The following is a 16,205-nucleotide window of genomic DNA, read 5'->3' on the forward strand; positions in this document are numbered from 1 at the left end:
TGGCGCATGAATTCAACTTACATCTACAAATGCAATATTTGGATACATCATCGGTGTTGTATTCCGGTGTCGCAAGCTATTTGGGATCTTATAATACACAACCTCATCCAAGTAGCTTAAACAAGAAGCTAAAATAAACGACCAAATATTTATGATGTCCTTCTAGAGCATGTATTCAACTTACATCTACAAATGCAATACTTGGACACATCATCAGTGTTGTATCATGGTGTCATTGGATGTTCCAGGTTTTACAAAAGATGCCTTCATGCAGTTGATCCAGCCACGGTTGATCGAGCTCGTGTCCGACTGACCTGAGAACTTATTCCAGCCGTAACTAGAAACTTAAATCGTTAAATACGTATATTTTTAGTCCACCATTTCAGCAGTATATCATTTTATTTCAGCAGTATATTATTTTATTATAACTCTTTCGCCACCATATTTCTGTTGAAATATACTCACTATATTTCAATCAGTTTTAGTAATAATGAAGAATTTAGCAAAATAAATGGCATTACCAATCTGGTGTTTAGAACTTGGCATGAAATTTTGAAAGGTTGTTTTAATGATAAAAGGTTGCAGTGCAATTCAGTTACTGACCAAGTAGCAGTGCGACAAAATTTTGACACAAAATTACGAATGATTAAGTGAAATTTACATTTTCCTACGTATTTTAAACGTCTCTAGCTGTTTAGATGTAGATCACTATAAGACATAAAGTTTTTAACATCGAACAAGTAACAGTTTCAGGAGTGTTACTCTCAGAGGGTTAATAACGTTTTGTCAGTTCAAAACAATGTCTTCATAAGTTACGATCATACAAACACTTATTTCGTAGTTCCCCTTCCCCTATAAATATAACGTGACATTATCAGATTATGACTCATTCTCACCAAAGTTGTCAATGGAACCAGCTTGCCGTACGATTGCTTCAACGTCAACTCGGAATTCGAAGGACGTCATAAATTTACGACAACGCTGTTGCATAAAAGTGTTTCATGGAGCTTTTTTTACTTTTGATGTAAATATTTCAAGCAGAAAACTCTATACAACTACTTGACAACAGAGAAAATAACGCGCACACACACACACATACATACACACACACGGCGCCATAAAAGGCAAAAAGCAACAACAAAAAATTCTTTTAATTGGTAATGTTACTTTTACTCATTTCAAAAACTCTGTTATTCATTCATTCTTTAGCTGACGTCTCTCTCTCTCTCTCTCTCTCATATAACTACCTCCTACAGTTTTTTTATATATATTTATTTACACACATACACTCCCCCCCCCCCCACCTCTTTCTTTTTCCTTGCCTCGCTTTCTGTAAACGCCTTCTATAAACCATTTTCTTCCTGCAATTGGTAGATTTTTTCCAGCTGAGTGACTGCCAGCTCTGCGAAGACAACTTAGTTTGGAACTATTACAAAAAGACCACTCCTTCTTGCTTCTTCATACGCCCCACACCCTCTACTATTTTCCTTACAGTTGATCATGTTAATACATTGAATAGTAGTAAATCTTTTCTATTCGACTAGCCCCAGAAATTCAAACAAGTTTTTATTTTTAAAAAAAAAAAGTAAAAAGAACTACAGCAAATTAAGTATTTTCTCCTTTGATCGCACGAATATTTTGAATACTAGTAAAGTCTTCCAAGACAATTAGCCCCATAAGTTCAACAATTGTAAGAAAATAAAATAAAATAAAATAAAATAAAATAAAAACTAAGCAAATTAAATATTAAATTTGGGCTTACGTCATACATCAATAAATAATTCGTAATATAGTTTAGAGCACATTTTAAACTATTTGTTAATTTCAGTTTTTCGTTGCTACAACTTCTTGACTACTGCTGTAATCGTGGGCTGGGGCCCATGACAGGCAAATATATAATACATAGTTAAGCGTGTGCAAGTATCTGATTTAGAAAAGCAAAAAATGTAGTAGGATGCAAGTGTTCCTGCAGTAGAACACACCCTTCCTCTTTCATTCAGTCAGTGATCGTCAGTGTCACTTGAGTCATGTGATCTTGACAGACAAACTTTGACAATCCTGCTTAATCTCTCGCCGCCCACAACAATTTGTTAACCAGCAAATTGAGTTTTTTTCCCTTTATTTTCTCTTTCTTTCTTTTTTTTTTAATCATTGTGGGCTTACCACTTTTAAGAAAAATTAAGCGTATGTAAAAAAAAAGGAAGAAAACAAACAAGTACAACAGCACTGAAAACAAAACTAATAGTTCTCATCAGTGTTAAAGATAACAGCAAAAAAAAGTATTTTCGGTGAAACAGGGCGACAGAGGTTTCACTTGCAGGTATTCCAAGTCTGACAGGAAGTTACATGTGACGTCACAACACACTTTGCCAAAATGGCTTCATGGTTGGGTTCGTGTTTTCTCTCTGAAAATGCTAAAGTACAGAGAAGTCGAAGTCGGAAAATCGATCGTATGTTGGCTCGGGATAAGAAAAATTCACGCTTGATTGTTAAATTGTTATTACTAGGTGCCGGAGAAAGCGGGAAAAGTACTTTTCTTAAGCAAATGCGTATAATTCACGGTAATGACTTCAATGAAGATTCTCTCCGAGAATACAAACCGGTTATTTATATGAACATAGTAAAAGGTATGAAAGTCCTGATCGATGCACGAAACAAATTAAAGGTTCCGTGGGAAGATCCTCAAAAGGAAGAATATGCCAATCGGATATTTTCGATCGAATCTGCCCAAGATATGGATGAAAGTGACTTCCTCCCTTATGTTGATTGTATCGAACAGTTGTGGCAGGATAAAGCAATTAAGCTAACGTTCGATAGAAGGAGAGAATTTCAGCTGGTAAGTTAGTTAATTCATCGATGTTTATATCAATTATAAATGTTGTTGTCTTTCTAGTACTTATGCTTGTTTCAGAAATTATTTCAGTTTTATTTAAGTCTAGTAAATACAAGTTTTGCTGGGGTCTTTTTTTTCTAAATTGTTTTTGTTTAGTGAGTGTCCCTAATGTTTTCCTTTATTAATCATACCGCGCCATCCAAGTACTCATTGTTAATTTGTCCCACTGTCGTTAATTTTCCTCTTTTCTTTTTCTTTTGCTTCCTATCGTTTTATTTTATTTTATGTTCAATCCTTATTACTAAAATAAATAGACCGTGTGTTGATCAATAATCCCAAACTCGTATCTTAATATGTTTATACTCTTTATTCTATAACTAACTCCAACTTCAGCTAGATTTGAGAATAAAGTGTCGCTAATTATACTTTTAGAAGTTATGCATTTAGTTTTAAGTCTCGTAATACTTTACACGCTGTTACTCATAAACAATCTCGGTTTAAGGCGATTTTATCTAACTCTTATAAACTTGTGCGCGCTGTATTGAAAGACTAGTTTTGAAATATTACTCTGTTGTAATCATTTGCCCAGCTAGGCAAAGCTTGTCATATCAGCGTTACTGCTTTGTTAAGCATGTTGTTTCTTCCATTGAAACATAATATACACACACGCCTAGCTTCGTCTTCCCTCCCACTGTTACTATACTTGATAATTTGGCGAATACTGACTGGGTGGCAGGAAATGTTTTACTTGACTCGGTAAAAACTATTTCGTTCGTGTAATAAATACAGTTTATTTTACGCGTATTTAACATAACGTGTCAATTTTCCAACAGTATCGGTTCATAAGCATGCCTGCACACACACACACACACACACACACTTGAATAAGTTTTCTGTTGTTAGATTATAGGAAAATGTTTGAATTTCGTTTAATCAATTTTCAGCATTTTTATTTTTATTAAAAATGCTAACTGTTTACGTTATATCAATTGCTCTCCTCCCATGCACACGCTGGAATAAGTTTTTGTTTGAGTTGAAATAACCTATAGGAAAATGTAATGAATTTAAACTAATCATCTTTTCAGTTTTAAAAAAGCTGTTTATATATTAAATATAATTGCATACTCACACTCAAATATACTACAATAAGTTTTCGTTTAGTTCATTTATAGAAAAATGTATTGAATTTAGCGGACTTGAATTTAAACTAATCGACTTTTTCCCCCATTAAAAGAAGAAAAGTTGGGGGAAAACTTTATATTGAATATATTTTTTGTGGTATGAAATGTGGGTATTGGAAGTGACTGAGCCTGCAGTGCGATTAATTGTTTTTAGTATATACGTAAAACTTTTTTACATTCCAAACGTGCCGATTCTGTCGTTCATCGAGGTGAGTCGAATCTGTGCTAATAAAATACTGCAACAGATTCAATCAATTATACCCGTGGTTCTTATCCTGGTGGGGGAGAGACTTCAGGATTCCAGGGGGCGGGTATTTAGGGGTTTCCTACGGAGAAAGTTGTTCGTAAGCTGGAACGCCGCCAATTTTTTTTTTTTTATTTATTCGCAATATTTTTTTTTTAATATTTATGAGTGATGTTTTGCGTGAATTTCTTTTATTACACCTGTCCCGTAAGACAGGTGTAAATTCTGATCGGTGGACTTTCGTAATAACTATCACTACCTCACAGTGAAGGAAACGTACAAGCATTTAGTGGGTTCTTCACCCACCCTCCACCTCAATTTTATCTTTTAACATTTTTGCATTCTGTGCCCTTTTCCGATCAATTTTTACTATCATACCTGTCACACGAGAAAAATACTCAGTTTTGGAGTAGTTATCGTTTTATCATGTGGAAGAAAAGGAGTAGTGAATGGCGACGAGCATAAAAATTAGTATTTTTTGTAAAAACTTATTTCAGAATCGTAATTTTCATATGATTGACACACGAAAGAAAGAAAAGACATGAAGGTAAACAAACCCACCCGATTTCTAGTCTGTTTCCGTCCCCATGAAGTAGTGACAGTCACTCCGAAACTCCGCCCGATTTATTTACTTTGAAGTTGATTTTAATGATGCTAATGTGAAATAATTGTGTTTCTGATGTTATTGCAATACAATTTCTTTTTCTTCACAAATGTGGGGGGAAAATAGGATGGTGAGCTGTTAACGGGGTGAGGAATACAGAGGGGGTAAACTGGTTGAGAAACTTTGAATTAGTTTTGCGTCAGAATGGTATCGGTTTTATTTTTCTGTTTTGTATATCTTTCGGAATAGCTCCTGAAGTCCTTTCTTGTTTAGCTCTCAGATCAGCCTTGACTGAAAACTTGTGACTAAACGTATTTCTGTCGTAAACAACCTGTCTTTTTATACATCTAATGTGTTCTCGTTTCACAACTGTATATTTTGGCAACTATTTTTAGCAGGTCGAGTGACCGTGTAGATGCTCCCCCGTTTTGTATCTATGTGTTTCCATGGAGACAAGACTTCCTTTTGTACCCTACAAAAAAACACCAGGGAGGAAGTCTTTCCCCAGGTTATTTTCAAAAACTGTAGTTTTGTATGCTCATGATGAAAGTCGTATTTATTTTTGCTAGAAACTAGAGTAAATTTTCAGATTAACAAATGCACGATTTCACTAGGGTGTTAGGGTTAGGGTTTTAGGGTTAGGGACGGAATTCCCTCACCCTAACACCCTAACCCTAAAACCCTAACCCTGACCCTAACACCCTAATGAAAATCGTGCGGGTGTTAATCTGAAAATTTACCGAAAATAGTAAGGTATATCAATGTATAAAATTGGAAAGAAAAAAAAATCAGGTGGTAATTCGAACTCTTTCAGTGGTTGGAAGAAACCGTCTGAGTAGTTTGTTGCTTTTTATCTGTATTCAGTCCTGGTCGAACAAAGGTATTTCAGCCGTGACCATCCCCTTCTTTTTTTTTTTTTTTTTTGTAACTGAACCACTTACCGATCTTCCGAAATAGATAAATTTGTGCTGTATATATTGAACAGTGTCATAGATCCAGTTAATATATATATATTGCTAGGCACCTGGTTTCAGGTTCGGTCTCACCTTGTGAGTGAATATTGAAGACAGAAACTTTGTGGATGCTTATTGTGTGTGTGTGTGGGCATGTGCATGCGTGCATGTTTTTATGTTTGTCCCACCACATCACTGCTTCACAACCGTGTTGGGTTGTTTACGTCCTCGTAACAAAGCGGTTCGGCAAAAGTAACTGACAGAATAAGTACATGACATAAAAAGAAAGATACATATTGCTGTCAATTTGATGGATTTAAACCCTTCAAAGCAGCTCACCAGTATAACCGCAGTCCAGTGTTACAGCAATGTTCAACTTGCTCCAATATGTATGCTTGTGTGTGTGTATATATATATATATATGCAGAGATAGATAGATAGATAGATAGATAGATAGTGTTTTTAACACAAAATGTCTTTGAAGAGATTTTTCCCTCTGACAAAATCTACACGATCATGCTTTTCACTGGTATATATACATTTAGTATGATATGCAGATGGCAATTACAACATAGTGTTACACATGCTGCAAGGGTGGATACTCTACCAGAATCCGATATATTTATATTTTAGGTAGTAGTAGTATGGAGGCATGTGCTGCTATAGTATGATGCTGCATCTGCCATTTGTTAGTTATTCCATACTCTTATTTCTTTATTGCCCACAAGGGGCTAAACATAGAGAGGACAAACAAGGACACACAAAGGGATTAAACCGATTACATCGACCCCAGTGCATAACTGGTACTTAATTATCGACCCTGAAAAGATGAAAGGCAAAGTTGACCTCGTCGGAGTTTGAACTCAGCACGTAAAGACACCAGGCTTCTTTTAATTTCCATCTACCAAATCTACTCACAAGGTTTTGGTCGGCTCAAGGCTGTTGTGGAAGATACTTGCCCAAGGTGCCACACAGTAGGACAGTTGGTCAGCTTGAGGCTATAGTAGAAAACACTTGCCCATGGTACCACACAGTGGGACTGAACCCAGAACCATGTGGTTGGGAAGCAAGCTTCTTACCACATAGCCACGATCTATATTTATATATACCAGTTCACTCAGTAATGTGGTTGGCATTGGAAAGGGCATCTAGCTGTAGAAATCATACTAAAGCAGACAATGGAGCTTGTTGGAGTCCTCTAACTCAGCAGCTCTTGTTAAACCATTCAACTCCTGTCTGCATAGAAAACAGGTGTTAAACGGTGATAATGTTGGTATATAGCTGGGTGCATCCAGACACAAATATAATAGCACTTAGATACAGAAGCTGTGTGTGTATATATATATATATATATATATATATATATGAGAGAGGGAGATTGATAAATAGATAATATTGATTTTGACTGGAATTTCAAATTTCATCTTCAACAGCTTATTGGAGCTATTAATGGTAAAATTTGAAGTCCATTCAAATCAATATTATATATAGAGAGAGAGAGAGAGTGTGTGTGTGTGTAAACAAAAACTAATGAATGGGTTAGATCCTCTGTGTGTGTGTGTATCATTTTTTTTATAGTGAAACTTGAAGTAGATAGAACTGTGTAAATGGTAGTGTGTAAATTAAAAACCCCTTTGGATAGCAAATGTTGAAGGTTGCTCATAGGACACAAACCCACATAAATATAATAAATGTTCTACCATACAACAAACACAGTGGGACTAAACCTGAAACTATGTGGTTCGGAAGCAAACTTCTTATACACACACAGGTGTGTGCATGTGTTTATATTTGCCCTTTATGAAAATATCTAGCTACTAACAGTGTTGTTGCATCTCTTCTTACCAAACTGTCTGCATCATTCTTTACCTTCCTATATGAAATGAGAAATCCCTTGAATCACAACAGGACAAGTAGGCATTTTTTTTCTTTGCAGAGTATATATTTTAGCCAAGCTTTCTGATCCGCCATATAACTGAAATATTCCACAAGTTCAACTTTAAATCATTTTAACCTCTTCCTCCTCAACTTTTTTTTTCTAGCCCACCTGAAACTTCCCCTGTTTCTATGATACAAACTTCTGTTTTAACCTTGTAGCATTTGAACCAGTTATAATAACCAGGCCCAAATATTCTACCTGTTTTACGTTCAAACAGATCTAGCCTCTCACACTTACTCTACATTGTCATTCTAAAAATAAACAATCACATCGTTGAAATCTTGAAGCTATGAGATAATGCAGGATTAAAAACTGTGGGAATAAATATGTATTACATTTGACAGTAATCTGAATGCTAAAGGATTAAAGTGAAATAAAATTTAAACTTTCAATCAAAATTTTATGTTAATTTATATTCCAAACACCAGCTTAATGATGAGTTATTTTACTAAATTTTTCATTATTTTCAAAAAAGCAATTGAAACAAGTGCAGTGTTTTACAACAGGAATATGGTAATAAAAATGGTTAAGTATTTTACAGATGAATGATCTTCCAAATTCCAAATGTGCTTCTGTACTTTTGGTGATACTAATTATATATATATATATATATATATATATATGTGAGAGAGATAATTTAGTAGTAGGAATAGGTTATAGATAACATCTGCTGGTTCTTCGATTATGAACAATCTTATTTATTTATCTATTTTTGATCTTTCTCATGCATTTTGCAGATTTTCAAAATGCGTGGCACCCCCTGCTTGTTTCTGTAGGTCTATCGGTTAATCCCAGCTTGTCCATATTTGAATTTACCCACATCCATTTTCTCTAAACTGTTATTCTAGTTGATCCCATCTCCACTCCATTTTGGGGTTCTTATCATGCACACATTTATTTTTCTATTAATTGCACAAAATCTCTTTTTATTTTTCCTTTCCTTGGTATTTTACTGTAATTTTCAAGAGGCATAGTATCCATTGTCATTGTGTTAAATGTATCATTTGTAGAATATCCATAATGGGAATTGGTGATACTTAATTTTCAATAACTTTTGGTGTTGGCTTTGGTAATTGTTGTTCATAAAAGGGCAATACTACACAAACAACATATCCTTTATAGTTTGTAAGCTGGTTTCTTGGAGATCACTTATGATCTCTTTATTTATAATTATAACTTAATGGTTTGGCAAAAAGAGACCGATAGAATAAGTACTAGGCTCACAAAGAAGTTCTGGGGTCGATTTGTTTGACTAAAAGCAGTGCTCCAGCATGGCCACAGTCAAATGACTGAAACAAATAGAAGAGTAAAGAATAATATACATAATCCTGATCATTTTTTTTTTTTTACATTTGCTTTCCATACTGGCTTTGATTGGATATTTTAACAGGATCCAATAGGTTGGTGGAGTATATCCTGCTCCAGTCTCAGTTTTGATATGCTTTTTATGTCTTAGTGCCTTCCTAATGCTGTCCATTGTACAGAGTGTATTGTATGCTTTCTTGTAGTGCCACTACTAATGAGGTTGCCTTATAACTTACAAAACCAAAGAGCCTCTTCAACTGAGAAGGAGGATAGGAGATAAGGTGGTTTCATTAAGCAAGGTGTTGAGAGGTTAAAGTATGATGGGGAAGCAAGAGCATATTTACTGTTGTAAAGGAGATTCAAGGCTACTTTGCATTTTACATGGGTGTAAGATGTTTATAAGAATTTAGAAATTTTGAGAGGTATGAAGTGAATTGGTTTTTGTAATGATGGAACCTGAAGTAGATAATGGCTCTTATTTAAAACAGCAAATTTTTAATTTTTTTTATCGTAGAACAAGTGATTGTCTCTGTATGTTCTCATCTGAATAATTAACCCTTTTGTTATTATATTTTCATCGAAATAAACTGCCTTTATTTCAATTAATTTTTAAATTAATGGATCTAGTAAAATAACTTTGTCAATATAGGCGTAGGAGTGGCTGTGGTAAGTAGCTTGCTTACCAACCACATGGTTCCGGGTTCAGTCCCACTGCATGGTACCTTGGGCAAGTGTCTTCTACTATAGCCTCGGGCCGACCAAAGCCTTGTGAGTGGATTTGGTAGACGGAAACTGAAAGAAGCCCGTCGTATATATGTGTATATATATATATATATATATATATATGTCTGTGTTTGTCCCCCCAACATCGCCTGACAACCGATGCTGGTGTGTTTACATCCCCGTAACTTAGCAGTTTGGCAAAAGAGACCGATAGAATAAGTACTAGGCTTCCAAAGAATAAGTCCTGGGGTCGATTTGATTCGACTAAAGGCGGTGCTCCAGCATGGCCACAATCAAAAGACTGAAACAAGTAAAAGAGTAAAAGAATATTAACATAGTGTTTGAAACTAATTAGCTTCAAATTTTAATGCAAGGTTTTAACTTTAGATCAGAGAACACAAGTAAGTTGCTATCAAAAGGATTGAATTAGTAGTCAAATGCAGAGGATTGTGTTACTTATTTTCAGTAATAAAGGTATGTTTATATAATTGTGACATGTGTACCATTCAAAAAGTTGTAATGGGTCACATGTGGGTCGTGTGCCACCGGTTGCCCATGATTGTTTTTAGAGTTTGAAACCAGCTTTCACCAGTGTCATTTTGATTTGTCTTTTTTTAGTTGATCTTCTGGACAAAGTTTTTAGAGAGTTATTAATTTTTGCTGTAAGTAAAGTTTATTTTATGCACTGCAAGTCTGTGTTCACTATCTCACATATGTATATATATGTGTGTGTGTGTGTGTGTGTGTGTGTTGTTCACCATTTGGTGGTTGTTTCAGTGTTGTTTGTTTAGCACATTGTTCTTAGTAGTTTGACTACAATTAGCATATAGTTTTTTAGGTGTTGTCTGTATTCTATTCAAAAGTTTATCTCTTATGAAAAAAAAAAGAAAAATTCTCAAAACACTGCATGGTAGAAATGGATACCAAAGTATTACCCTTTCTCTGTAATTCTGGGTATTATATCCTCGATTTTAGATATTTTATTGAAAAAGATAAAAAACGAATGATACTATTCTCTATATGCAAAACATGTTATAATTTACTATTGGTTGTTTAATAAATTTGTCCAGTCACATCTTCATTTGCTGTTATCCTAATAACTGACTTATAATTGTATTTTGTTAATTTGAAATAGCTTAATATACTTTCCTTGTAATATCTACCAGAAATCTATGAAGACTATAGCTTTTTCATTTTCTTTTCTCTGAGTCCACTCATGCAGTAGGACAGGGAACCATGTGGTTTCAAACAGTGAAATATTGCATCACCAAATAAGGCACTTTACGTACTTCAGTCCTCAAATGAGATCTCAAAATCATTGTGAGAGGCAGTAGCTGAGTGACTCAGGCACTGAACTCAAGGCAGCCCGCTCAAGGTCTCATGCCCAATAAATTCCATTTCAATGTTTGTAGGAGCTTTGATATTTTGCTGTTAAACTTAAATATTTTTTTTGTTATATTTCACCTTATAATTCCTAAATTATAAATATGCTTTAAAAAACAGGTTTCAACTTTTTCAGCTTATTTGATATTAAGAAGTATATAAAGCAATTAAATATTTTTGCTCACACTGAAGTATATAAAGCAATTAAATATTTTTGCTCACACTCACAGACACACACAAACATACATACACATCATCATTATCAACATTGTTATACATCCACTTTTTCATGCTGTCAGTGGTCAGATGAGACTTATGTGACTAGTTTTCTGTATTTGTAAGCCCTTCTTGTCATCAACTCTCACTTGTTTCCAAGTAAGTTACTATTTCTGCCCTGGTCCTTCAAAAACAACTAGTTCAAAAAGTGGTCATGTTTTCGCAATAAACATGAACAAGGACATTGTTTATGTCATGGCAAGATGGGTCAGACATAGATAATAACACTGTCTACACAGCACACAATTGGAAAACACAACCACACACAAATATATATGCACATATATATATATATATATATATATATATATATATATAAGGAGGCAGGCACCATGAATGAGCATGGTTTGACAATATGTGTGAGCATGTGTGCAGTAGTATCTCTTTGTTTTGGTGTCATGCAATAAATGTAAATGAGTGTGACCACCAAACAGTGTCATCCATTTCTAATCTACTGTGAAAATATGTCTGACAATGGTCTAGTGTTGAAAAACCACAGAGTAACGTCATTTGTAGAAAAGGTTAGAAAGGTAAAGGAAGACAATGTACTTGTGCCACATAAAAAGCAATCATGCCAGCACCACATAAAAGCACCCAATACACATTATAAAATGGTTGGCGTTAGGAAAGGCATCCAGCCATAGAAACCAAACCAAATTAAACTAGAACCAGGTGCAGCTCTCCTGCTTGCCAGCACTGGTCAAACCATCCATTTTATGCCTGCATTGAAAACAGATGTTAAAGGATGATGATGTTGAATGAGAAAATACTTCCTTACTTGGAAGTAGGTGAGGGTTGGCAAACATGAAGGGCATCTGGCCATAAAAAATCTGCCCCAATACATTTCTCTCTGATGCATGCTCACATGGAATAGTAGATGTTAAAACAATGAGGGTAATGATAATGTTGATGTAAACTGTATTAGTTACAATGTTCGCATTCACTCTACAAACTTTTTACAAACTTTTGATGAGAATAAAGCTAATTTTCTGTAGATGGGGTTTAATGTATAGTGTAGTGTCAGATTCCTGAAAGTAGTCAGTAAACTGAAGCACATCCACCTAGGTAACATGTAATAAATCTTATGTTGTCACCGTGCCTCCCATTCACTTGATGCTACAGAAACTAAAGATAAGCATTAACCTCCCCGCAATCATTGTACCTCAGCAGAACATAAAGATTTCATATGTTTAACAATGCACACATATGCACCTGCATATGGTTTGGAACTTTATAGTAATATCATAATGTACGTGTATGAAAAAAAAAAAAAAAATTACAAACTCTTGAAAATATTATGAGAGCTCTTTGCAAAATATCAAACTGACGTAGAATCATGAATAAATCAACTGCCTCCTTCTCTTTCACTCTCTCTCTCTCACACACACACTCACACATACACATTCTCTGATTGTTTCTCTCCTCTTTCACAGTTAAGTAGGCAACTATTCCATCTTTATGTAAATGCCCAAATTTACAACAAAAATACCATATCTATGCTAGCATTGAGAAATAGATATGAAATAGAAAAATATGTATGTGCACACTTTTGTATACTGCTATTGTAGTATCCTACACTTATAATTTGATCCCCAGACATGTCAATATCTAAACCATATGTCAGTTAACCAGATAATTCAGCACCTTAACTCCTGTACTCACCCATAGCATTTATTCACATATATAGTAATTTTTTTCTAGTATACTCCATTACCATCAGGATATTCTCTTAATTAACTCTTAACTTCCTGTGCAACACAGGAGTATATCAGTCAGCCAATCCTGAATTGCACATCACAAGAATCATACAAAGCTTGTTTACATTTATCTTGAATGAATTAGAGAACTCTCTAATATATGGGAGAAGCTCTCATCCATTTATTAGTCATCTCTGTTTTGTATTTGAATCATTACTGGACTGGACTTTCACCTAGAAAATTTACAGCAGGATGTAAAGAGTGAACAGCCTAGATAATTTTAAATAATTTTGATTTTTACCTAGGTCTAGATACTGACTTCAATATATTCACTTGCCCTCCACAATCAGGCTAATTAATTAATGGGGGTGGGAGTAATGTTTTCTGAAGTGCATGATTTTTTTTTTCCATTCTCTTACTGTAACTTCAACCAAGTTTAATTCCATCTGTTTATGTTATTTGTCAGTTAATTTGATCTTAAGTTACCAGTCCTATGGCATTTAGTATATTACATATCAGGTACATTTACTGGAGTTCATTCTGTGGCAAGCATCTAAAATAGGAACCAATAACAACAACCACAATGATTTCCCTCCCTGCAGATGTTCTGAGAAGTTTGTAAAGGTCATAGGTTTAAAACTTCTTGTGATTAACTTGAAAAGAATAAATAAATAAAAAAGCTTATATTTTCAAATTTTACAAGTATTTAATATTTATTGCTAATATAAGCACTGCACTGGGTCAGAAATTTTAGGTGTTAGCAATTAGACAGATTCCAGTTCTTGACGGCTTTGTTTCTGTAACTGACACTGGAAGGAAAAACGGCAAAAGCAATTCCAACAAGATTTTCGAACTCAAAATGCAAAAAGTTGTGACTAAAAAATGGCAAGGAACCAATATTAATTAAAGCAATGCAGTAATAGACAACATTCTGTCTAATTTTTTTTATTTATTTTTTTGCTGTGGGTGTGTGGAGAAATTTAGATTGTGTGCAAATTTCATCTTTTCAAAGAATGTGCATGTCCATGTGAATAACCTTTATTCCTTTACTTGTTTTAGTCATTTGACTGTGGCCATGCTGGAGCACCACCTTTTAGTCGAACAAATTGACCCCAGGACTTAATTTTTTGTAAGCCTAGTACTTTTTCTATTGGTCTCTTTTGCTGGAATTGCTAAGTTACAGGGATGTAAACACACCACCGTCATCAAGTGATGATGGGGTGGGGGGGACAAACACAGACACACAAATATGTACGTATATATAATAAATATATATATATATATATATGACAAGCTTCTTTCAATCTATTCATAAGGTCTTGGTTGTCCCGAGGCTACAGTAGAAGACACTTGCCTAAGGTGCCACGTAGTGGGACTGAACCTGGGACCATGTGGTTAGGAAGTGAGCTTCTTACCACTCCTGCACGTTTGCTCAGATTTCTTCAATTAAAAAATCTGGTTTTGTCTTGAAGACCTTTGGGTGCCCATTTATCCTTTCCTAGTTGTAAAATGTGTTGATGCACTGGAACGTTGTACAAAATGGTTTGCAGTATTTAGCTCAGGATCTTTATGCTCCGAGTTCAAATCCCATCAAGGTCAACTTTGCTTTCTACCTTTCTGGAGGTCAGTAAAATAAAGTACCAATTGAGGTCTTGTAATTTATGTTAGAAATCAATACTAATTACATCCAAGTTTAAGTGTTTAACTGAATTCACTGAGAAAGCAATGTTTTGGCCCACTCATGTTCATGATTGATATAGGGCTAAGGTTCTATGATTTGTAATAAATTACAGAATATCTTTTGAGTTCTGGATATTCATGTAGTTTATACAATAATAATTCAAGACATTTATGAACAAACCTTGTGTGTGCGTAATGCATGCAAGAGTGTGTGTGTGCTGTCTTGTCTTAAAACCAGTATGATAATGATGATGTGTTGGTGTGTGCTTGGAATTCAGTCCCATTGTGCAACATATTGGGCAAAAGTACCTTCTAAGTGGATTCAGTAGATAGAAACTGGAAGAAGCTCATTGTGTGTGTGTGTGCATGTGCTGCCTTGTCTTAAAACCAATATGATGATGATGTGTCTGTGTGTGACTATGTATTTACATGTGTACATTTGTGTGAACATATGCAAGCATACATATGTACCTACATACACACACACATATATACTGTATTTCCTTAAATACAGTGCAATCTCAGATATGATAATGTAACTTCCAGTATTTTTATACCTAAAAATCAGTCATGGTATTTTTATCTTTGCACTTGACTAATGGTAATCCCCAAATATAGTTGCCGAGTTTTGTTATAAATTTCTTCCATTCGTCACAAGTGTGTTTCCATGCAAACTTATGTATGCTCATATATACCTTTCTACGTGTGTGTGTGTATGTGTGTGAAAAGTATAGCAGAAAACATCACATATTTTACATGGCTCTTGGTGTGGTGCCAGTGCAGTTTGGCCAGTGATGACAGTGTCTTCAGGTAGCTAATATTTTACCTTTTTTCTCCCACTTACCATCATAGTTTTAACTGGTGTACACCACATCTTAGCTTTTGAAGCTTTTGTCAACTTCTAAAATGTGGATTTTTTTTTTTTTTTTTGCTGTGCCTTCTAAATACACACATATATGTATGTACATATATATATATGTATATATGCACACAAGCTCAAGCATTCATGTATACAAGCTAATCAGCATGCACTCTAATACACTTGAGATTCTGGACTAAGAAAATATAAATCCCCCATTGGCAACTTCTACATATATACAGAATAACAATTGAATTTAGGGAGGCAAAAAGGAGGTTGCAAGCTTTTGAGTGCTGCATTAATCATATTACTCGGGTAACATCTTCTAAACAACAGTGATAAGAAATGAGTACATCACAAAGGTTAGAAGCATTATTATTATTATTATTTTGAACATTCCAAAGTAAAGTGATGCTGCCTGTTGTCATTTGACATCTTCTCTTCAATGCTCACTGCAGCTTGTTTCTGATGCCAATATCAACATTTGATAAAATAATCATCACAACCTAATATGTTGAAAGGGCTTCT

At 34.7% G+C, this 16,205-nt stretch overlaps 1 protein-coding gene across 2 annotated transcripts in view; it reads left to right on the forward strand.

Annotated features, from left to right (window-relative positions):
- Nucleotides 1-883: 883 nt before the first annotated feature.
- Nucleotides 884-16,205, forward strand: part of LOC106868043 (guanine nucleotide-binding protein subunit alpha-13) — a 122,719-nt gene continuing 107,397 nt past the window's right edge. For both annotated transcript variants that reach the window (XM_089357677.1, XM_089357678.1), the window contains exon 1: nucleotides 884-2,836. In XM_089357677.1, coding sequence (XP_089213803.1) covers nucleotides 2,375-2,836 — 462 coding nt within the window. In that variant the 5' untranslated portion in view covers nucleotides 884-2,374. The remainder of the gene's footprint in view (nucleotides 2,837-16,205) is intronic.

The sequence above is a fragment of the Octopus bimaculoides genome, chromosome 9 (assembly GCF_046866305.1).
Source record: "Octopus bimaculoides isolate indiv1 chromosome 9, ASM4686630v1, whole genome shotgun sequence".
NCBI lineage: Eukaryota > Metazoa > Mollusca > Cephalopoda > Octopoda > Octopodidae > Octopus > Octopus bimaculoides.